The 25,273-nt window shown below is 42.9% G+C and overlaps 1 protein-coding gene across 1 annotated transcript in view; it reads left to right on the plus strand.

Moving 5' to 3' along the window:
* The window catches only part of LOC115474248 (connector enhancer of kinase suppressor of ras 2-like), a 768,489-nt gene that overhangs the window by 243,840 nt on the left and 499,376 nt on the right, over positions 1-25,273 (plus strand). The window contains exon 2 of the mRNA XM_030209634.1: positions 2,026-2,189. Within this exon, the coding sequence (XP_030065494.1) occupies positions 2,026-2,189 (164 nt within the window). The remainder of the gene's footprint in view (positions 1-2,025; positions 2,190-25,273) is intronic.

The raw sequence follows: 25,273 nt of genomic DNA on the forward strand, positions 1-25,273 counted from the left end.
TCTTCGAAGCATTGCTGAATATGATGGCAGGTGAGGATTTAAGGCCCAGTCTGCTCAATTTGCCTCTTTCTGTGATGCTCATGTCTTGTTTTCTGTACACTGCTTTGCAATTAAACATCATCTGTGCTCATCCCATGACTTCTTAAACACACCACCAACATGCCTGATCTGTAAATTTTCAAATATCTGTGGGATGCTTTTCATGTTACAAAAGGATATTAGGCAACACAAAAAAGCATAAAAGGGCCTCCAAGGTTGGAACAACATACAAACTTTAATAGAGGGAGACCCGACTGTCACAAAAACTTTAGCACGTTGCAGCTGATTCTGTGAATTGCCATCAATAGAAATCAAACAAAATAAAACATGGAAAAGAAAAATAAGATGCTACCTTTTTTATTGGACATAACTTAATACATTTCCTGATTAGCTTTCGAAGGTTGCCCTTCTTCGTCAGATCGGACATAAGCAAATGTGCTGGCTGACAGTGTATATAAGTGAAAACATTCAAGCATTACTATGACAGTCTGACAGGGTGGGAGGATGGGGGTGGGTAGGAGGTATACATGGAGACATCAAAGCATATCATTGATATTCTAACAGGATGGGTGTGGATAGGTGAGGGGTGGGGTGATCAACAGAGACATACAGCTTTATGGTTTATAATGGGCTAGGAACCCCAGATCCTTGTTAAGTCCTTTCTGTTGGGTGTTAAAATATTCAATCATGAAATGAAAGTGGACTAACACGGCTACCATACTCCTCTACTTTGTGAATTGCCAGAAAGCTTTCTGGCGATTCACAGAATCAGCTGCTACGTGATAAAATTTTTGTGACAGTCGGCACAGCGAGTTTACCATAATGCGGTCTGTACGCTCATTGATATTCAAGATGTCATTTTCTTGACCCCGAGGCAGGCGCTTTGAGCACCGAAACACGGCCTGTGTCGGGTCTCCCTCTATTAAAGTTTGTGCGTTATTCCAACCTTGGAGGCCCTTTTGTGCTTTTTTGTGTTGCCTACTGGACTTGTGTAGTTTTGGACCCTCTCTTCTGCTGACAGAAGGATATTAGGGAATGGTTCAAGGAACTTTGGGACCCTTATACTAAACCTGCTCTCAAATGTGGCTGGTGCTGTTTGTGGCGCGTGGCTTTCCTGCATGCTGTGGCCACTTTTAGCAGGGAGGTAAAATGGCCACATTTGTATATTTTCCTGTAATGGCCATGTGCTAATTTCCCAATTAGCACATGGCTATTACCATGGGAGCCCTTACCGCCACCTATTTACTAGGCAATAAAGGCTCCCACGTTACTCTCATGCTAATCGGGCAGCTGGAAGCAGTGTACCCATGCTACCCAATAAATGAAGGGCACACATGCTCTCCACCCATAGACATGCCTCCTGTGCCAAAAAATAAAAACTATTTTTTGCATGTTAGTAGCGTATGCTTATTGGCACACTACCGCAAGATGCCTCAGTGCATCCCACGGCACTGCTTTTTGGCCCGCAGTAGGTATGCACTAGTGCCTACCATGGCTTAGTAAAAGGGCCTCTTTGAGAGCTGTTCTAAAAGATTTACATAGGTAAATCATTCTCTACATACCTCCAAATGTTGTAAAGCAGAAACCAAGTTATACATAATAGTGCCTATGAATACCATTGAAAACTTAAGTTTTGTTACCTTTCTAATACCATCTTGCACTCTCTTAATAGGTAAACTGTTATGGATTTATAATTACATACAGGTATGTTGAGATCTTAATAAAAAAAGCATTTACTTATTAAATGAAAGTTTACATTTCCATGTCAAGTGAGACACGTAAATGGGAAAGCATTTGACCTCACCAACATTGTTTGAATTCAATACCCTCTTTCTGTTACTAAATTGCACAATCTCAGATTTACAATAAGTGCAGTAGTTCACTAACCATGTGCTTTAAACTCATTAAAGGATTAACGTCTAGAACCATTCTTGTAAATTCAAAAAATAAGAAGTCTCATCTGAGTTCTCACATTTGTTTTATTAGGTCTTGATGACTGTCTCCAGCAATACATAAAAAATTTTGAGAGGGAAAAGATCACTGGAGAACAGCTGTTGCACATCACACATCAGGAACTTGAGGAGCTGGGGATCACTCGCATTGGGCACCAAGAGCTTATACTAGAAGCAGTTGATCTGCTCTGTGCATTGGTAAGTACATTAATTCATTTGACTCTCCATTTGATAAGCATATTTTGATTCAGGCAGCCTCCAGTTAGGGGTAAGATAATTAGGAGAGGGACATAGCCATGGGTTGAGGGAAGATTGGAAGGGCACAGGCCCCTCCAATTCCCAGGGCCATTCCAAACTCACTGTGCAAGGCACTGCAAGCTGTGAGCTTGCACAGGACCATGACTCCTAAGGAGAGGCAGCAGGGAAGGAGAACCTGGTGTTAGAAAGAGGAACAGCAGCTCTTCTCTCTCCTTCTCTGCTCATAGTCAGCAGATTGCCAAGACCTGTCGTTTCTTTCTTTACAACATACGTAAAATCCGCCCCTTTCTTTCCCAGCACTCTACCAAAACCCTCTTCTTGCTTCTTGCTGGCCTCCCACTTAGTCACCTCTCCCCTCTCCAGTCGGTTCAAAACTCTGCTGCCCGTCTCATCTTCCGCCAGGGTTGCTTTACTCATACTACCCCTCTCCTCAAGACCCTTCACTGGCTCCCTATCTGTTTTCGCATCCTGTTCAAATTTCTTCTACTAACCTATAAATGTACTCACTCTGCTGCTCCCCAGTATCTCTCCACACTCATCCTTCCCTACACCCCTTCCCGTGCACTCCGCTCCATGGATAAATCCTTCTTATCTGTTCCCTTCTTCACTACTGCCAACTCCAGACTTCGTGCCTTCTGTCTCGCTGCACCCTACACCTGGAATAAACTTCCTGAGCCCCTACGTCTTGCCCCATCCTTGGCCACCTTTAAATCTAGACTGAAAGCCCACCTCTTTAACATTGCTTTTGACTCGTAACCACTTGTAACCACTCGCCTCCACCTACCCTCCTCTCTTCCTTCTCGTTCACATTAATTGATTTGATTTGCTTACTTTATTTATTTTTTGTCTATTAGATTGTAAGCTCTTTGAGCAGGGACTGTCTTTCTTCTATGTTTGTGCAGCGCTGTGTATGCCTTGTAGCGCTATAGAAATGCTAAATAGTAGTAGTAGTAGTAAGAGTATTAGCATGGTTCAAACCTGTATACTTAATGCCCCCTGCCCCCCCCCCCCCTAATTAACCTTAGACTCACCCACAACATCAGTTCTACCTACACCACTGCTGTTGTACTGTGGGCAGTATATTTCCTCCATGGTGCCAGAATTGCCATTGTTGGAGAAAGAATGTTGTACTTTATGGACTATTGGTGTGAGCAAGCATAGTTCTTAACCAGCCCACGTCCATAGATTACAACATCTTCCTGCATTGTATCCCAAATGGCTCTATTTTAGTCTAGCTAATCTGAATTTTCCAAAGATTAAACGTATTTCACATTTGGAAACCTACACATATAGAACCAAATTCTGGGGAACCTTTTACTAAGCTGTGTAAGTGTTTACGCATGCCCAACGCACACCAAAATGAAGTTGCCGCATGGCTACCATGTGGCTCTTGCAGTAATTTCATTTTTGGCGCAAGTCCAATATGCGCGGCTGAAAAATAATTTTTATTTTCTGCCGCACGTATCAGATGTGCGCCAAGTGGCATTTGGCACGCATAGGTCATTACCATCCAGTTACCATGTGAGTCTTACTGCTAGATCAATGGCTGGCGGTAAGGTCTCAGACCCAAAATGGACCTGCGGTAATTTTGATTTTGCCGCATGTCCATTTTCGGCAAAAATGTTTAAAAAGTCACTTTTTGTAGGTGTGCAGAAAAATAATTCTGTGCGCCCAAAACACGCATCTACACTACCACAGGCCATTTTTCAGTGCACCTTAATAAAAGGACCCCTCTATAAATATTGCCTAAAAATTGGTGCTGAAAAAACCCACGATGCACTATTCTATAAACAGCGCTTAAAGTTAGGCGCCATTTATAGAATATGCTTAGTGTTGTGATTGGCGCCTAACTTTAGATGCAAAGATTTACAACAAGTAAATCTTGGTGTAAATCCTTGCGTCTAAATTATTTATTTATTTAACACATTTGTACCCCACATTTTCCCACTTAGTTGCAGGCTCAATGTGGCTTACACAATACCGTAGAGACAGGCTCCGGTTCGGTAAAATACAAATACACAATATAGTAGTAGGCATATAAGAAACATAAATAAAAGCAACAAAGAAATAAAAAGGGGGTGGTGATAAAAGTCCAATACGGTCCATAGTTTTGCTGTGTCACAGGAAGTAGAAAGTTAATTTGGGTCAGGGGGGTAGGCCTTCTTAAACAAGTTGGTTTTCAGTGACCTCCTGAAGTTAAGATGGTTGTGGATAGATTTCATGGTTTTGGGCAAAGCATTCCACAGTTATGTACTTATGTAAGAAAAACTGGATGCATACATTGATTTGTATCTAAGTCTCTTGCAGTCTGGATAATGCAAATTTAAGTAAGTTCGGGATAGACTGGAGCTGTTTCTGGGTTGTAGATTTATAAGGTTCAACATGTATCCAGGAACTTCGCCGTAAATAATCCTGTGGACCAGGGTGCAAACCTTGAAGGCAATACGTTCTTTCAGATGTCCCTTATTCTATAATAGCATGCATAATGTATAAGAACACCCTAATCCACCCAGGACTCTCCCATGGTTGCACCCTCTTTTTAGAGATGTGACTAAAAATATGCATATACATTTCAATTAATGCTAATTAGTGCCAATAATTGATTATCAGCACCCAATTATCAGTGCTAATTTGCTCATAAATCAATTAAATTGTATATGCAAATTGCCATGCACCCAAATTTGCAGACGTAATTTTAAGCACCAATTATAGAATTTGGGGGATATTGTACTCTTTCTGCAAAATGGTTTAGCCTGGCTTTTTTTTCAAATATCTAGTATTTTTTAAAATAGGGTTCATAATGAGTTCAATTTATTGTATACCACTGCAGTACCTTTTTCCTCTCTAAATACAATGCAAAATCTTTATTTAATGCACGTATGCCAGATGGCCAAGAAAATTAGACTTCAAGACAAAAAGAAAAAGATGACAATTATTTATCCTTGTACTGCAAGATTATCTTGGCACCAAATAAACATCCCTAAAGTACTAAATATTCAAAAGGTATTCTGAGTAGCCTAATGACTTTGCATAAATATAAAGTATATTTTGAGCAGGCAATCTGAACTTGGAAAGTGATTAACTGAACTAGCTTTACAATCAATGCATACAAAATAAATAGCAGCTAAAGCCCGGATCACCTATCTCCACAATTTCTCATGGCCCCAAGATACATTTAGGGGTATGTTTACTAAGGTGTGTTAGTATTTCTACCGCACCCTTAAATTTAAGGCGACTTAGTATTTAGTGCACTTAAACCATTTACACGTGTTAAAAATGCTAACACATGCATAACACACCTTCGTAAACATAGGAGTTATTGTGTTAGCATCTTTCAAAGAGAGAAAGGGTAGTAACAGCCATAAAGTAAGAAAAGTAAAAAAAAAAAAAGAAAGATCATTACTGTACACCGCCTTGAGTGAATTCTTTCAAAAAGGCGGTAAATAAAGCCTAATAAAAAAAATAAATACTGTACTAATATAGGGGTCCTTTTACTAAGCTGCAGTAGAAGATGGCCTTAGTGCACCCTTACATGATTTTCCTGCATGCTAAGGCCATTTTTACCGCAGCAGTAAAATCATCAATTTGCAGTAAAGTGGTAAGGTAGCCATGTTAGTCCACTTTTAAAGGTAATAAATAGAAATGAAACAAAACAGAAATACATTTTTTTCATTAGCTTTCAAAGGTAATCCTTCTTCAGATCAGAAATGAACAAATGTTGACAAATATCAGAAAATATAGCTGAAACACAAAACCATTCTAATGACAGTCTCACAGGAAGAGGGTGGCATGGTTTAAGTGAGAAACAGGGAGAGCTGGATTCTCATCCTGTATGAATCCCCTCTAGAAGTCCAGATATTTCCTCTGTAATACACCACAGACTTTCTGAACAAATAAAAAAGCATCAAGCAACTACCATCGGGTGCTCTTATAGTTTATTTGCTAACTCACAGTCCAAAGCAGTTTACATTAAAAATATAAAAATAAACATATATCAAGAAAAGAACTACAATTTGGATAGGAAAGATGTCAAAAAATTGTAAAGCACACCACAAAAATCAACAAACCACACAATAGGAAAAAGTGAAGAGCAATAGGAAGGTCTAAGGAGGGGAAGGGCTGACTGACAAACATTGAGACGGTACTCCCAGTGCAGGATCACAACCAGCTTAGGGGGAAGCGTAGGCAATATAAAACAACCAATGCTCAATCTTAAATTTCTTAAAAGATAATTCAGTTCTAATATGAAGGGGGAAGGAGTTGCAGAGGGAAGGAGTCATGAAGAAAAAGACCCGATATTTGGTGGATTCTAGCTGGGCCATCCTTGGCCCAGGAACAGCCAGGTGGTGGTCATTTAAAGATTTCAACACACGGACAGGTAAATAAGGGATTGTGAGTGAAGACAGATACTGGAAGATCTATTCTATATGATTTGAAAGTTAAAGCATGAGTCTTAAAAAGGATACGCTGTTCAACCGGAAGCCAATGATAATCTTTTAGTAATGGAGAAACATGGTCATGGTGATAAGCATGGCAGAGGAGTCTAACGGCTGTGTTTTGATGACTGTAATTTTTCAATTGGGAATGAGGGCAGTCCAAGTAGATGATATTACAATAGTCTAATCTAGTCTAAGCAAAAGAATAAGAGATTGAAGAGTGTTGTGATGAAAACAATGTCTAACAGAGTGAAGTTGTCAAAGAATGAAAATAAAATGGCTATACATACATTATAAATGTGAAGAATGAAGATAAGATGGGAGTCCAGAGTCACACTCAAATAGCGGAGAACACCACAGGTTGAATAGTTGTCCCAAACAGATTTAAACCAAAAATTGGATGTGTTATGCCTCCCTTAAACCAACAAGCAACCATCTTGTCCTTATTCAGAATGAGTTTATGATGAATCAACCAGTCTGAGACAGAATCTAGACAAATCTGGAGAGGACTGATATCAGGAGCAAATGGGTTGGTTGGGAAGAGTAGAAGAATATTATTTGCATAGATGTGATGACAGATAACAAATAATTAGATAACGGAAGCATGAGGACTGAGGAAGAGGTTGAACAGAAGGGGTGAGACAGGATCCCTGGGGAACCCCACAGGATAAGGAACATGAGGAAGAGGTAGAAGTGGCAGTTACAACTGTAAAAGAACAGTCAGAGAGAAAAGAAGTGAACCAAGCTAACACAGTTCCAGAAAAGCCAAGGGATGAAAGGTCTGAGACAAGAAGTGAGTGGTTAACTAAATTGAACGTGGCAGAGAGATCTAGGGAGACTGCAAGAATGACTAGATGTTTATCTAGATGGGAATAAATCTCACTAAGAAGGGCTGCCAAAACTGTTTCTGTAATAAAATGGATGTAGAATCACCTTTTAGTGAAATGTTGAGCATAAATGTAGGCATTCAGGCCTAGTAAATTTTCAAAGAGGCAATCTATGAGTCTAACTCTCAAAACTAGGAGCATAAATCCCTTGAATGTCACCCTCATAATAATAAATGTACAAATAAAGATCACAAGTATCAACTTAACAGTAACACAGAGAACACAGAGGTTTTAAATTCTATAATAATAAGAAAAATGTACAAAGAAAACAAATGTTAACCTTAAAGTTTTCTCATTAGACCGCAATATATAGTGAAAGGATGGAGTACACTAAGTAATGGAGATATTAATTATAGGAAAACAATCATCAGAGGTAAGACTTAACAGTATTAAACGTCCCTTTAATTTTTTCTCACTAATAGTGAGCCATTAGGCACAGCAGATTCTGTTCACTTTCTCAAGAAAAGAACACAATTGTTCCGGGACAAAGAATATATATTGTGCATTTCAGCCTCGTCATTTTTTAATACTCATATCAAGCTCATTTTCAAAGCACTTAGCCTCCCAAAGTTCCATAGAAACCTATGGAACTTAGCCTCCCAAAGTGCTTTGAAAATATGCCGTTTGGTGTGCTAAGATTTGGAAAGTGCAAGAACTATGAAAACCCTTAATAAGAATGCAAAGAAGAAATTTATCAAGTTCTGCTTCAGTGCCAGATTGCTCCGGTTTTGTACAATGATCTTTCCACTGAAATGTTCTTATGTTTTCACTGATGCATTCAAAACAATATCTAAACTGAAGTGAATCTCTGGTACCTCTTCCCCACTTTTCTTATGTAGCATTAATGCTATTCAGCATAGATTTTATCAGATATCATTCACATTTATATTTTATTCCTAGGGTTTTGAATTTGATCCCATGAGCAGTGTTATATAGCAGAACACATGACATTGTAAAATGTCACAAATTATGGCAGGTTTTTGTTTTGTTTTTTTGATCCACCAAAGCCCCTGCTTGAAATAGTTCATAGTCTAAGGAGTCCATTTCCTAACCTGGACTATGCATAATGGTTTATGGTTTATTAATCTTGATATACTGCCTTCCGTACACACATCAAGACAGTTTACAATATATATTATCAGTGAATAGGTTCCATTGTCAGTGGTCGGGGCTGTGGTAACTAATTTGGGGTACTGTGTCTTGCAGATAAGTAAATAAACCTCTAAGTTTGTGCTTGCTAAGGGTTTGCTCCATAATGCTTTTTATTGAACACAGCATCAGAGGATTAATCATAGTGCCTTGCTCAACAACAGTGTGAAAGGTGGGTGCAAAAATTATATTTTTCAAAACATTTGACATTTTCACCATATCTCAAAACATTTGAGTTTCCCATCCTTATACTAAAAGAACATTATTTTTTTTCTAGTGTGTAAAAATAAGTACAGTACACAAGTATACAGAACAATACTTCCTTGTGCTATAATTAATTACATCTGATTTTTGGTTATAACAGGAAGATCCTGATAACACCGCCAGTTTTCCAGTTATAACCAAAACCACTGAATATCATCCTTCCTCACGGCAATGTGATAACATCTTCCAATGCCGCCATCATGCTTGGATGATATCATGGAACCAGGATCTGCCTCTTTCCCACTCCCTTCCGGCAACCTTAAATTGCTGCAGCTAAATGGATATTATCAATGTTGCTACCATCCAGCCCTTGCTGCTATATGTTTTTCTACTGCAGGAAAGCTGAAAAGTTGCTAGTTTGACCACGTAGGCCCAGGGAGGAGGTGGCATTGTCTTCAGTCGCATGAGTCATGGTGCTGTGTTCGGCAGTACTGTATTTTAGAGGAGGATAGTAAAAGAGTAGCCTAATGATTAGAGAAATAGGATGAGAACCAGGGAAAAGAGGAATCAAATCACATCGATACTCAAGTCACTTAGGGAGAGATTCTATATATGGTGCCTAAATAATCACCACAGAAACCAGTGCCGAGTAAGTGTATTCTATAAGCGGTGCCTAGAGTTAGGTACAGTATATAGAATACTTTTCGTTGGTATCCTAGCGCCTAAAACTACACACACTCATTTAAACCAACAATAACATGGTGTAAATCCCGGTGCGTAGACTTAGGCACACTGGGCCATATTCTATAACTATGCACATAAATTTCAGAACGCTTCACGAAACACCCATTTCCGTGCCCATAACCATGCCCCTTTTGCCTACACATGTTAGAAGTTAGGCGCACTGCATTGCAAAATATGCTTACTCCCCCCCCCCCCCCCCCCCGATTCTATATAGTGTGCCTAGAGATCCTCGCTGAAATTGGCACGGATTCTATAACAATGTGTGTAACTTAACAAGCTAATGAGTGCTGATAACAGCACCCAACAAGCAATAATGAGCACTAATTGGCATTGATTCGAATTTAGGCACACAACTCACTAAGCGTATTCTGTAATGATGTGCGCTGAACTTCTAACCCATGGGGAAATGGGTATTTCATGGGTGTTCTGAAATTTATATGCCTAGTTATAGAATATGGCCCAGTGCATATAAATCTACATGCTGGGACTTACACCATGCTTTCGTTGGTGTAAATGGATGCACGTAAATTTAGGCACTGAAATATTAACCAAGCATATTGTACAATCCGCACCTAAGGTACAAACCTTGAGGCCCTTTTACTAAGCTGCGCTAAGAAATGGGCTTTGTGTATCCTGACAAGATGCAGGCCTTTCCCACATGCTAAGCCCATATTTAGCATGACCATGAAAAAGGTGTTTTTTTTTTCTATTTGTTTCATTTATGGCCATGTGCTGATGTTAGCATCACTGGAGCACTTACCATATCCTATTTAGAAAGTGATAAGGGCTACCACATTATGAATGCACTAACAAGCTAGCTGATTAGCACATCCACACCCATTCTCTGCCTGGACACACCCCTTCAAAAACATTAAGTCTATAAAATAATGAGTGGAGTGGAACGGATAGACGTGAATCGTTTGTTTACCCTTCCAAAAATACTAGGACAAGGGGGCATGCGATGAAGCTACAAAGTAGTAAATTTAATATGAATTGAAGAAAATGTTTCTTCACTCAACGTGTAATTAAACTCTGGAATTCGTTGCCAGAGAATGTGGTAAAGGTGGTTAGCTTAGCGGGGTTTAAAAAGGGTCTGGACGGCTTTCTAAAGGAAAAGTCCATAGATCATTATTAAACTGACATAGGAATATCCACTGCTTATTTCTAGGATAAGCATCATAAAATGTATTGAGCTTTTCTGAGATCTTGCCAGGTATTTGTGAGCTGGATTGGCCACTGTTGGAAACAGGATACTTTGGTCTGTCCCAGTGTGGCAATACTTACGTAAGAAAAATAGAGAGCGTGTACTAAGCATGTGAAGATGGCAAAACTAACACTGAAAGCTTTAGCATGTCCTGGGTTAAGCCATTTTTGTTGCGTTATGTGCATGTTAGGGCTTAAAACAGCTTAGTAAAAGGGCCCTTTAGCCTGTAAGCCCTCTGGAGACAGGGAATACCTACAGTACTTGAATGTAACTTACCTTAAGCTACTGCTGAAAAGGCATGAGCTAAATCCAAAGAGGAGGAAAGAGTGATCATTGGAGGAAACTGAGATGAAGAATGTTTATGTTTATTTAGGGACTTGATATACCACCTTTCACAATACAAAGCGGTATACAATACCAAAAGGTTCATAGAAAGGAACTCCATTGCTAGATAGGAAAGAGAAAAGCAAAAAGGAGGAAATCGAGGGAAAGAGGGAAGGAAGACAGAAGCAGGGAGAGTGCTAACAAGCTATAGATTCCGAGACCTGGGTTATTGATCAAATAAACATGGACTAGGGGCAAAGAATTTAAGGGAATGCAGAAGTGAATAGAGGGGCCTTGAGACAGTGTAAGTGGGAGTAAGAAAGTTCAGACCTTAAAGTAATGGGCAAAGAGTTCCAGAAGAAGGGAGCCAGCAAGAAGAAGGCTGAGAGATGGGTGGAGTCAAGCCTTGCACAGTGAAACCAGAGGCAGAAGCCAACCAAAGAGCATGAGAGGGACAATAGGGAGTAATCAGGTTTGCAAGATAAAGGGGAGAGGCTGAATGCAAAGCCTTATATATAATGGTCAAAAGTTCATGAATGATATGGAACTTGATGGGGAGCCAATGATGTTTTTCAGGAGTGGAGTGACATGATCAAAATGTCTGGAATTACAAAGAATCTGGTATTTTGTACTGTCTAAAGTTTACAAAGAGAAATGTCAAGAAAACCTACAAAGATGATACTGCAGTAGTCAGGCTTTGAGGCAACTAAAGCATAGAGAAGGGTAGCCCAGCTCTACTCGCTGAGATAGAATGTCACTAGGGTCATGACAAGAGGCATTGAGAGACAGAAAGTACCAGTATACTCATTTTAGTTAATAAAGCCATGTGAAAATACAATTCACCTAAAAGCAGTCCCCCCAAGTATTCAGCCGGCAGTAGTCAGTATTTTTTTAAACGCTGATTGTTGCCGGCTAAATTATCCCCAATATTCAGTACCGGGCCATGTCTGGGCAATGACACTAATAATTTTGGGTGGGCAGGCTGCTGGAGCTTATGCAGGCCTGGCCAATATTCAGCTGAGCCCGCATAAGAAAGTTATGTGGGCCCCAGCCTAATATCGTGCTGGGACTCACATTAAAAAAAAAGTTTTCTTTTCCCCCTCCCGAGGTCTGCAGCCCCTGACAACAGCCCCCCGGGATATTCCTCCCCAACAACATCTCCACTCCACCCCCACCCCCCTAGCAGCCTCCCATAGGCGTAGTTTGACTGTTTCATTTGGGGGGGCAAAGAATGGGCGGAGCATATTAGCATATCATTTGCATATATACATATGCAAATGAATATGCTAATATGGAGGAAGGAAATGAAATTTACAGGCAAAATATCACAGATGCACATTTCAAAAAGCTGACACATTTCAATTAATAAATTATGAATAAAATACTTTTATTTACCTTTGTTGTCTGATCATTTAGTTTTTCTATTCGCTTTGATCCCAGTGTCTTCTGTTTTATGCAGTGTCTTCTTTCCAGTAGGCTTCCCTCTGCTCCCCACCCTCCCAGTCCCATCCATCTGTTGCTCCTTCCCTCTGCTCCCCACCCCTCCCAGTCCCAACCATCTCCTGGTCCTTCCCTCTGCTCCCAACTCTCCCAACCCCATCCATCTCCTGCTCCTTCCCTCTGCTCCCCACCCCTCCCAGTCCAATCCATCTCTTGCTCCTTCCCTCTGCTCCCAACGCTCCCAGTCCCATCCATCTCCTGGTCCTTCCCTCTGCTCCCAACTCTCCCAACCCCATCCATCTCCTGCTCCTTCCCTCTGCTCCCCACCCCTCCCAGTCCAATCCATCTCTTGCTCCTTCCCTCTGCTCCCAACGCTCCCAGTCCCATCCATCTCCTGGTCCTTCCCTCTGCTCCCAACTCTCCCAACCCCATCCATCTCCTGCTCCTTCCCTCTGCTCCCCACCCCTCCCAGTCCAATCCATCTCTTGCTCCTTCCCTCTGCTCCCAACGCTCCCAGTCCCATTCATCTGTTGCTCCTTCCCTCTGCTCCCCACCCCTCCCAGTCCAATCCATCTCCTGGTCCTTCCCTCTGCTCCCAACGCTCCCAGTCCCATCCATCTCCTGGTCCTTCCCTCTGCTCCCAACTCTCCCAACCCCATCCATCTCCTGGTCCTTCCCTCTGCTCCCAACGCTCCCAGTCCAATCCATCTCCTGGTCCTTCCCTCTGCTCCCAACTCTCCCAACCCCATCCATCTCCTGCTCCTTCCCTCTGCTCCCCACCCATCCCAGTCCCATCCATCTGTTGCTCCTTCCCTCTGCTCCCCACCCCTCCCAGTCCAATCCATCTCCTGGTCCTTCCCTCTGCTCCCAACTCTCCCAACCCCATCCATCTCCTGGTCCTTCCCTCTGCTCCCCACCCCTCCCAGTCCAATCCATCTCCTGGTCCTTCCCTCTGCTCCCAACGCTCCCAGTCCCATCCATCTCCTGGTCCTTCCCTCTGCTCCCAACTCTCCCAACCCCATCCATCTCCTGGTCCTTCCCTCTGCTCCCCACCCCTCCCAGTCCAATCCATCTCCTGGTCCTTCCCTCTGCTCCCAACGCTCCCAGTCCCATCCATCTTCTGTTCCTTCCCTCTGCTCACCATCCCTCCGTCCCATCCATCTTCCCTCTGCTCCCCACCCCCCCCCGCGAGGTCCAAGATGGTGACTCCGTCTACCCCTCTCTCTTCCTCCCTCCCTCCGGCGCAGGCAGCAGTTTTTTTCCAGCGTTCCTGGCAGCGGTAGCGATGTACACGCTGCCTTCGGGCTGCCCTGGAAGCCTTCTCTTCAAGTTCCTGTTCCCACCTATGCGGGAACAGGAACTTGAAGAGAAGGCTTCGGGGCAGAGCCAAAGGCAGCATGTACAACGCTACCGCTGCCAGGAACGCTGGAAAAGACTGCTGCCTGTGCCGGAGGGAGGGAGGAAGAGAGAGGGGTAGACGGACACGCCCCTCTCCGTCCGCTTGGCTTCCCTGCCCTCTCTGTCTGCGTCCCGCCCGAAAGGAAATGACGTCAGAGGAAGGCGGGACGCAGATAGAGAGGGCAGGGAAGCCAAGCGGATGGAGAGGAGCGCGTGCCTGCATGTGGTTTTTTTTTTTTTAACTAATGGCGCGGCGGCGCCTCGCATCGTTTGGGGGGGCATTGCCCCCCCTTGCCCCCCCCAGTCTACGCCTATGCAGCCTCCCAACAACAGCCCCCCAGCAGCCACCCAACAACAGCCCCCCAGCAGCAACCCCATCCCACCCCCACCTCCCTGGTCAGGATAGGACCCTCCCTGGGGCCTACCTGATTTCCCTGGTGTTCCAGTGGTGCATCGAGGACAGGAGCTAATCCCCCTCGCTCCTGCCTCTAGTGGTAGCTTCTTGAAAATGCTTGCGGTACTGCAAGTACTGGGAGAGTTCACAGCAGCCATTTCAAGAAGCTGCCACTAGAGGCAGGAGATAGGGGGATTTGCTCCTGTTCCTGACACTCTGCTGGACCACCAGAGAGGTCAAATAGGCCCTGCGGATGGTCCTATCCTGACCAGGAGGTGGGGATGGGATACGGCTGCTGACAGGGGGGGGGGGGATGTTGTTAGGAGGCTGCCGGGGGCGGAGTGGAGATTTTTGTTAATGTTGCTATTCCACTAGCAACATTCCATGTAGAAGCCTGCCCTTGCAGGTCAGCAACGCGGCCACGCAGGCCTCTGTTTCTGTGAGTCTGACGTGCAGGACGTCAGACTCACAGAAACAGAAGCTTGCACGGCCGCATTGCTGATCTGCAAGGGCAGGCTTCTACATGGAATCATAGGAGCCGGCTTTGTGGGTGCTGTGGGTGCTTGAGCACTCCCAATATTGAGAAAATTCCTTGTATGTGTCCAGGGAGGGGTTATTTCCAACGAGAGATAAGGGTAGAGAGGTAATGAGAGGCTGCAAATTGAGTGCATTTGTAGGTTAGTAGGAGAAGCTTGAACTGTATGCAGTGCCTGATCAGAAGCCAGTGAAGTGACTTGAGGAGAGGGGTGATATGAGCATATCAGTCCGGGCGGAAGATAAGACATGCAGCAGAGTTCTGAATGGATTGAAGGGGGGATAGATGGCTAATTGGGAGGCCAGTGAGGAGTAGGTTGCAGTAGTCAAGACGAGAGGTAATGAGAGAGTGGACGAGAGTTCGGGTAGTGTGCTCAGAGAGGAAAGGGCGAATTTTGCTGATGTTATAGAGAAAGAAGCGACAGGTCTTGGCTATCTGCTGGATATGCGCAGAGAAGGAGAGGGAGGAGTCGAAGATGACTCCGAGGTTACGGGCAGATGAGACGGGAAGGATGAGGGTGCCATCGACTGAGACAGAGAGTGGAGGGAGAGGAGAAGTGGGTTTGGGTGGAAAGACAATAAGCTCGGTCTTGGCTATCCTCGGTCTTGTGGATATCCTGAAAACCTGACTGCCAAGGGGTACTCCAGGACCAGACTTGAAAACATTGTTCTATAACACTGCGCATAAATTTTAGGAATGCCCACAATGTTCCCATGCCCCTCCCATGGCCACACCTCCTTTTGAGATCCACATGGTCCGATTAAGAACATCACTTTATAGAATACGCTTAGCGAGTTATGCACGTGAACCCTAATTAGTCCCAATTAGTGCCATTAGTTGCTTGTTAGCATCCAACTATCAGTGCTGATTGGCTTGTTAACCAATTAAGTTCTGCGCAGAAATTGGCTATGCGTGCTGATTTGCGAGTGGAACTTTAGTCACCATTTATAGAATCTAGGGGTAACTGTACTCAAAATGTATTTTGTCATCTAAAATAATAATAATAATAATACTCATAGATGTAACCTGTTATCATTGTTCCCTATATTCAGAATGATTTAACTGACCAGGAGAAGCTCCAACCCTGTTAAAACAGACTGATTGGCCCAACTACTAATATTCAGTGGCACAGAAGTGGTCTGGGGGTAGACCCAGGGCAGACCCAGAAGTTATTCATTACCAGTGCATATATTGAATACCAGTGCCTGGACAGCTAACAGACATGTTGAACCATATAGAATTCAGTTCTACCTGGCTACCACCAGACACCAGCTGTTCAGTACACACTATACACAACCCCGCATACAACTTTCAGCCCACATAGCACCTTTTAACAAACACACACTCAGATACACACAGTACATACTCCCATCCCACAGATACCAAGCATGACTTAGACATTTTTCAACCCCTCCTCCCACCAGCAGACACATACATAACCCTTCAACCAACATAAAACACACAGATGCAGTGAGCCAACAGAAGAAGAGCAGGCTCCCATGGCAGAAGAGCCATAATAAAGATAATAGCAAACTTGGGTAGGGAGAGAGTGGAAGGGGGGAATGAATTAGGAAAGGGGGAGGAAAGTAAAGGAAGGGATGGAGAGGGAAAGGGTGAATGAGAAAGGGACAGAGAGGGGAAAGGAGGGAAGGGGAGATTGCAAGGGAAGGAAAGGTAAAGGTTATGAAAGCAAGGGTCATGAAATAGTAAGGAAGAGAGAATGTGTGTGTGTGTGGGGGGGGGGGGACATACAGGATGGAGAAAGCAGACATACACATCTTCCCAGACACCAATGCCTCCCTCGAGTTTTAGCAAATCTATGCTAGTTAAAAGTAGACTGTCAGGCTTATTTAAAAAAAATCACAGTGAAAAAGAGAATGAATTTGAAGCTGGCACCTTGCAAAAGTTATCGATCAATAGCAGTCCACCGCATGTGGCATATTTTACTGTGGAGATAAGATTTTCATGTTTATGCAACATAAGCCTCTTATTTTTCTCATTATCCAAATAAGTCTCACTTCAGGTATCCTAATTTAGCTATTCCTCATATCATACCATCTGTTCCTATTTTTATATAGTTTTCCACCAAACATATTCATAGGTACTGGATAAATACATTATACATAGTGGTATATAAAATCCACATGGATAAGCACTTTGACCCCTGATCTGTGCTAACAATCTACCTCATGATGGTCGGCTTTTCATGTTAATTATGCAGTTAAGATAAAATAGGGAGAAATGCTTTCATTTTTTTTGGCTGTCATCCAGAGAACTGCAGAATAATAAACAGAACATTCAAGAACTTTAAGGTTCAGAAACATACATTTATAATTTTAATTTTAATTTGATACTTATAAGTGTTTAGCTTGAGATAGGTCAGGAATTAGGGAAAATGTTTATAACCAAGAAATGGTGAGGAGGGTGGGAAAAGGAAGGTTGGTGATTTCATTAGTGTTCATTAACATGTAGGTGGTATATAAAAACTTGTATAAATAAACATCTAGTTATTTCATATATCACCACCACTTGTGTGCTGTTCAACAACTCAGATGCAGACTGTCTTTCAAACATATAACATATGTAACATAGTAAATGACGGCAAATAAAAAAGCTTGTTAATTCACTCTAGAACCAGAGGGAATATAGTATACTCAGGAGAGAGATACTGTGGCTTCCTTGGTACTTGGAAAAAACTTCCTCAATCTATTGTTTAAGCATATCACTTGGAAAGACCAAGGGGGTTTGGAAAAATTCACATAGTGTAGATTACAATGCCTGTTAGAATTTACCAGATCTTCCATTTTATGATGAACTGTTTCCTTATTCCTAATTAGGGTTAAATTACTACTACTACTACTTAACATTTCTAAAGCGCTACTAGGGTTACGCAGCGCTGTACAATTTAACATAGAAGGACAGTCCCTGCTCAAAGAGTTTACAATCTAATGGACAAATGTACAGTCAGTCAAGTAGGGGCAGTCAAATTGGGGCAGTCTAGATTTCCTGAAAGGTATAAAGGTTAGGTGCCGAAAGCAACATTGAAGAGGTGGGCTTTGAGCAAGTATTTGAAGATGGGTAGGGAGGAGGCTTGGCGTAGGGGCTCAGGAAGTTTGTTCCATGCATAGGGTGAGGCGAGGCAGAATGGGCGGAGCCTGGAGTTGGCAGTGGTGGAGAAGGGTACTGAGAGGAGGGATTTGTCCTGTGAGCGGAGGTTTCGGGTGGGAACGTAAGGGGAGATGGGAATAGAGAGGTAATGAGGGGCTGCAGACTGAGTGCATTTGTAGGTAAGAAGGAGAAGCTTGAACTGTATGCAGTATCTGATCGGAAGCCAGTGAAGTGACCTGAGGAGAGGGGTGATATGAGTGTATCATTTCAGGCGGAATATAAGACATGCAACAGAGTTCTGAACGGATTGAAGGGGGGATAGATGGTTAAGTGGGAGGCCAGTGAGGAGTAGTTTGCAGTAGTCAAGGCAAGAGGTGCTGAAAGCGTGGGTGAGAGTTCGGGTGGTGTGCTCAGAGAGGAAAGGGTGAATTTTGCTGATGTTAAAGAGGAAGAAGCGACAGGTCTTGGCTGTCTGCTGGATATGCACAGCGAAGGAGAGGGAGGAGTCGAAGATGACTCCGAGGTTGCGGGCAGATGAGATGGGGAGGATGAGGGTGTTATCAACTGAGATCCAGAGTGGAGGAAGAGGAGAAGTGGGTTTTGGTGGAAAGACGATAAGCTCGGTCTTGGCCATGTTCAGTTTCAGGTGGCGGTTGGACATCCATGCAGCAATGTCGGATAAGCAGGCCGATACCTTGGCCTGGGTCTCCACGGTGATGTCTGGTGTGGAGAGATACAGCTGGGTGTCATCAGCATAAAGATGATACTGGAAACCATGAGATGAGATCATTGAGCCCAGGGAAGAGGTGTAGATTGAAAAAAGAAGGGGTCCAAGGACAGATCCCTGGGGAACTCCAACAGAGAGCGGGATGGGGGTGGAGGAAGATCCATGAGAGTGTACTCTGAAGGTGCGGTGGGAGAGATAGGAGGAGAACCAGGAGAGGACAGAGCCCTGGAATCCAAATGAGGACAGTGTGGCAAGAAGTAAATCATGATTGACAGTGTCAAAAGTGGCGGATAGATCGAGGAGGATAAGGATGGAGTAGTGGCCTCTGGATTTGGCAAGAAACAGGTCATTACAGACTTTAGAGAGTGCTGTTTCTGTCGAGTGTAGAGGGCAAAAACCGGATTGAAGTGGATCGAGGATGGCCTGAGAGGAGAAGAAATCAAGGCAGCGGCTATGAACGGCGCTCAAGTATTTTGGAGAGGAAGGGTAGGAGGGAGATGGGGCGGTAGTTGGAGGGACAGGTAGGGTCAAGTGATGGCTTGTATTTCAACCGATGTTCCAATTATCATTGATTCTCTCCACAAGCCTCCTGCAATGTCCACTAGGTATTAATCTGAGTCTGCATCATAGTAGATCTCTCTAAAACTCAATCAGTTTGGCTTAAAAAGTGCTCCATAATGACTGTAGCACTTCACTGAGTCCATGGTCATCACCACTGGTTTAACTAAACTTACATGATGCAGACCTGGATTCTTAACCATCTCCTTATAGTTTCTACTTCTCCTAGGTCTTACAGCCTACACTGGGTTCCTCTATTTGGCAGATGGCTCACCAGCTTTTCCTTATTAACAAGGGCCTCAACAGCAGGTGGTGACGATACTGCTGAGTGTTCTCCACACTAGCCTTTGATCAGTGCAACTTTGAAAAGTTACAGTTCCCAATGCACCAACAATTCGGGTTGGGGTGGGGAGTGGATGAAGAAAAACAATCTCAGCTCTAGCTCAGTGAGATCTCAAGATCACCAGGGGCAGGGATTCCAACATCAAGCTCTTTGGTTTTGGAAACACAAATGCATGATCTTGCATTTTCAAACATTAAATCTTGGCCACAAAGCTCTAGGCTAGGCTTGTACAAGTTCAGTTCTCAAGGGCAGCAAACAGGCCACATTTTTCAAGATATCCTTAATGAAATAAGCATGAGGAAGATGTTCATACAATGGAGATAGTGGGCAGACCAATCTCTCCCATGGAAGATTGTGTTCAAACTTTGAAATAAGGTGGAATTGGGGTTACATGGGTAATTTCAGTGTATTTTTTTAAATATTACTCTGCTCATCTAACAAAAGCAGTTTATAGTTTAGCAGTTAAAGTCACTAAGGCTGAAATTCAGCCTGCAGGAGGCAACAGCCCACGTAAGTGCCACAATCAACGCTAACTCCGGGTATTCAATGCGGGCTTAAACATAACTGACCACGTCAATATTCAGCACTGGCTATTAAGTTTATAGCGGCCACAAATAGGCCAAAAATAGTGCTGGCCGGCTAAACTTAGACGTCCAGCACTGAATATTGCCAGTTATCGTGCTAACCGGCGATATTCAGTGGTTATCTTGTGCTGAATATTAGTGGTTAAGTGCCAAAATGCTATTTAACTGGTCAGCTGCCATTTCTGGCAGGTTAAATAGTGCTGAATAGCAGGTAGAGTCTAGCAGAACAGTAGCCACTGTGTTTGAGTTGTTTTCTTTTTTTATATATATAAAAACAGTTAAAGTCACTGCTTAGTGTTTGACTTTAATAATTGCTCTGCTAGGCTCTGTACTTTTTTTTTGTAACTGTTTAGAGTTTGAGGTTTTTTTTTTAAAGAGTAGTTAGAGCCTAGCAGAGCAGTTGTTAAAGTCACTGTTTAGTGCCTGAGTCCCACCTACCTCAGCCTTAATCTTTGTTTTATAGGTTTTTCACCTAATTAGGCGTATAGAAGTTTTAATTGGGGCATCTACATCAACCAGTAATTAGCTCTTAGAAATAATGGGGTAAATATTCAAAATTATTTAAACAGACAGGAGAAGGACTATCCAGGAATATTCAGTGGCACTTGACCAGACAGTGCAGCTGAATATCCCCTGTAACTGTCCATGCTGAAACAGGCTAGTTTGTGGGTGGTCTAGGAATGAAGTTAGGGCAGAGTGGAAGAATTTTCAGTCTGCTAATCGGCTGAGCAACCGGTTAGCAGAAAAAAAGCTGTCCTAACTTTATGTGGGGAGTTAACTGAGCATCAGTTTGAATATTGGCCTGTGCCTGGTTGACTTCCGAGGTTTGCCCAAATGTGCTGCAAGCCCCTTCCCCCATCAGAAGCATACAGTCCCCCTTCCAATACCTCCCAGTGAGATCCATATCCCCTTCCTGCTTCCATTCCCTGAAATGCAAGATCCATCTCTCACCTTCCCAGGCAAGCCTCGACCCCTTCCCACTCCCCGTAACATGGCAAAATCCCCCCTCCCAGTCCCCCAGGTCCATGCCCACTCCTCTACTGATCGCCACAGGCTGAATATCAATCAGAAAATGTTTTTGGTCCTTGAGGTAAACCTAAAACTAATAACATGACATACCATAATGACTCATAATTGGAACCGTAATTCTTCATCATCTACTTAACAATCGGATTATTTTCTCCCTATTTAGTACTGCCTAATTTATCATGTAATTCATGTTCTATATGTGATACCAATTGCATATTCTCCCCTTTTTTACCTGATTGTTCATTATATCATCCATGTTTCTATATATATTACCAATTGTATCTGTACTTTGACATGGCATAAGTCATGACGGAAATTGTAAGCCGCATTGAGCCTCCAAATAGGTGGGAAAATGTGGGATACAAATAAATAAATAAACAAACAAGCTTTAGTGGCTTTATTTTAGTTTGCAAACCCTTGCTCTCTTATGGACTCATTTTCAAAAGAGAAAAACGTCCAAAAAGTGGCATAAATCTGTATTTAGACATTTTTCTCACAAAAACATCCAAATTGGTATTTTCAAAACCAATTTTTAGATGTTTTTCTATGAAGGGAATGGGACGACTTCCCTATGAGGAAATGCTAAAGCAGCTGGGGCTCTTCAGTTTGGAGAAAAGGCAGCTGAGGAGAGATATGATAGAGGTCTATAAAATAATGAGTGGAGTTGAACGGGTAGATGTAAAGCATCTGTTTACACTTTCCAAAAATACCAGGAGTAGGGGGCATGCGATGAAGCTACAAAGTAGTAAATTTAAAACGAATCGGAGAAAATGTTTCTTCACTCAACGTGTAATTAAACTCTGGAATTCGTTGCCGGAGAATGTGGTAAAGGCGGTTAGCTTAGCGGAGTTTTAAAAAAGTTTGGACGGCTTCCTGAAGAAAAAGTCCATAGGCCATTATTAAATGGACTTGGGGAAAATCCACTATTTCTGGGATAAGCATTATAGAATGTTTTGTACTTTTTTGGGATCTTGCCAGGTATTTGTGACCTGGTAGAGGGGGGCAGGGGAGAGAGGAGAGTTTCAGGACATGGCCACTGTTGGAAACAGAATGCTGGGCTTGATGGACCTTTGGTCTTTCCCAGTATGGCAATACTTATGTACTTATGTAAGTCCATCAGAAGTGCATTCTAATCATAAGGGGGCATGTCAGGGGCGTGTTAAGGATGGGATTTGGGTGTTCCTAACAGACATTTTTCAGCCATAATGGAACAGAACAAAACTGTCCAAGACTAACACTAAGATGTTTTGAGCTAGACCTGTTTTTACAACGAGCAAGGCACAAAAAAGTGCCCTAAATGACCAGATGACCACTGGAGAGAATCAGGGGTGACTTTCTCTTACTCCCCCAGTGGTCAATATCTCCCTCCCACCGCCCAAAAATGTGATTAAAAACATTACTTGCCAGCCTCTATGCCAACCTCAGATGTTATACTCAGGTCCATTAGAACAGCATGCAGGTCCCTGGAATAATCTAGTGGTGGGTGCAGTGCACTGCAGACAGGTGGACCCAGGCCCATACCTCCCCCTACCTGTTACACTTGTGGAGGAAACTGTGAGACCTCCAAAATTCACCAGAAACCCACTGTACCGACATATAGATGCCCCCTTCACCATAAGGGCTATGGTAGTGGTGTACAGTTGGGGGTAGTGGGTTTTGGATGTGTTTGGGGGGGGCTCAGCAGACAAAATAAGGGAGCAATGGTGAGATGTGTACCTGAGTGCATTTTATGAAGTCCACTGCAGTGCCCCCTAGGGTGCCCTATTGCTTTCCTGAGATGTCAGGGGAACCAGTCTACTAAAAATGCTGGCTCCTCCTACATCCCAATGGCTTGATTTTGTGCTTTTTGCACTTGGATGTTTTTTTGTTTGAAAATGGACCAAAAACCAAAACATCCAAATCACGAAACCTTGTATTTTCGAAAACAAAATAGACGTTTTTCTTTTTTGAAAATGACCTTTTTTCCCAGTCAGATTTTGGACATTTCTTGCAAAATGTCCAAAGTCAGACTTAGACGTCCCCCTCTTAGGAAACTTAATTAACGGCCTGTCACTATGAAGATGCAGTTAGCATTCCAGTAGCAAGATAGGGGCCATCCGGTCTTTTGTATTGAGTGTCACATGTATGATTATTTCTAGTTGGTGAGATGTCATGTGTATGCAACTAGTACAAAGAGCTGCTAGCACTCAGGGAACAAATCCAAACCCTGTAGGCGAGAATAGCCGACTTGGAGGAGTTGAGACAGACAGAGGTGTATAGAGAAGAGCTTTAGGGACTTAGTAGTGAAGTCCCACCATCAGTGTGGTAGCCTTTGTGCTGCCATGGAGAAAAAATCTTCAAAGTACCTAGTGATGCCTCTGAATTCTGTACAGCTGCTTTGAAGAAAGAATATTCTCAATGAGGAAGGTAGATCATCTAATTTTATATTCACATCTTCTGAATCATCTTTATTCATGACCCGAAAATAATTATAATTAAAAAAAAAACTGAAAGAAATAGCATGTTAATTTCAAAATAAATATTCATAGACTTAAAGGCCAACCATGAATCTGTTTGTTAGACTAAACTACTGAAGTAATAATGCTGCTTATTTTCATTGGATCAATGGTGTGTGTAGTGATCTACAAGATGCTTAACAAGTCAATATTCCTGCCACGGAAATGTTTAGTAAGTTGCTCATGGTCACTATAGGGATGTAGAAAGAGGAATTGCATGGAACAAGGATATCGCCAGAAGTCAATTTTGGGGAGAGGGGGCTGGGGGTGAACTGGTGCAATCAAGCATTTCCTCTCTTTCCCCCCCTGCTGCCATTGCCGTGCCCCCCCCCCCCCCCCCGATCATACAGTACCTTTGCTGGTGGGAATGCTCAAGCCCACCAGCCATGTATTGACTGCCACAATTTGGAGGGGGCCTGAGCCCAAAGTGGGCCTGAGCCCAAGGCCCCTGCTGGCTACACCACTGGAATGGAAGTACCACATTTACTATTCTGTTCTGTATCCACTACCTCAGATTTTGTGTACCTGTATGTATGGGGTGTCTTCTTCACGTTAATATGCAAGCCCATTTTGAGACTGTTCCTTGATCTTGAAAATCAGATGTTTCAGGTCAAGGAAGGTAGCGTCAAAAGGTCGTGCACTTTAATGTGTAGAAGACAAAGATTCTGACAACTGGTAAAATCAATCATTTCATTCTTCACAGAGAAGTAAAGAAATACAAGGTCATCCTGATCGGATCAATAGTCAATAATAACACAATAAACAATCAAAAAACCCAACGATGCATTTCTCTTGGCAAAATGACTATGAAGGACCTAGACAAGATCTTCAAGACAGAGATCTGTATTTGAAGATTCAACGTTGTTGTCCAAGGAATGTTTTTTTCAATAATGCAATATGGATGTGAAAGTTGGATGATGAAGAAACAACACAGAAAGAAAATCAATGCCTTTGAATTTTGGTGCTAGAGAAGAATACTGTGTATAGCATGGACTGCCCAAAGAACCAGGGCTATAGCTATCTATAAACAGGGTGCAAGGGAATCCAGAGTGCCAAAATTGCTCCCAGTCCATTGGCTTCCCTTGCTGAAGTCATGAAAGTGGGTGGGCTGGGAGTGAGGTGGGTTCATGATGGGGGTACTTGAGGGTGTGTCACATAGAGTGCATTGGTGGCTTGTGATGTTCCTGTGAATAACAAATCAATCAGTGTTGGAGGAGATCAAACCCAAGCTTTCCTGGGAAGCTCAATTGACATGACTAACTTTCATGCTTTGGCCACATCATGCAAAGAGAAAGATCATTAGAGAAAGGCATTATGCTTTTCAAGGTTGAAAGTCAATGGAAAAGAGGAAGACCAGTTATACAATGGACTGATACAATAACAGTAGCTATAGATGCCACTCTATCAATAATTAACTGCCTAATTGAAGACTGAACACAATTCAGGACAACTATCCAGAGGATAA

Source organism: Microcaecilia unicolor, chromosome 7 (assembly GCF_901765095.1).
Source record: "Microcaecilia unicolor chromosome 7, aMicUni1.1, whole genome shotgun sequence".
Classification (NCBI taxonomy): domain Eukaryota; kingdom Metazoa; phylum Chordata; class Amphibia; order Gymnophiona; family Siphonopidae; genus Microcaecilia; species Microcaecilia unicolor.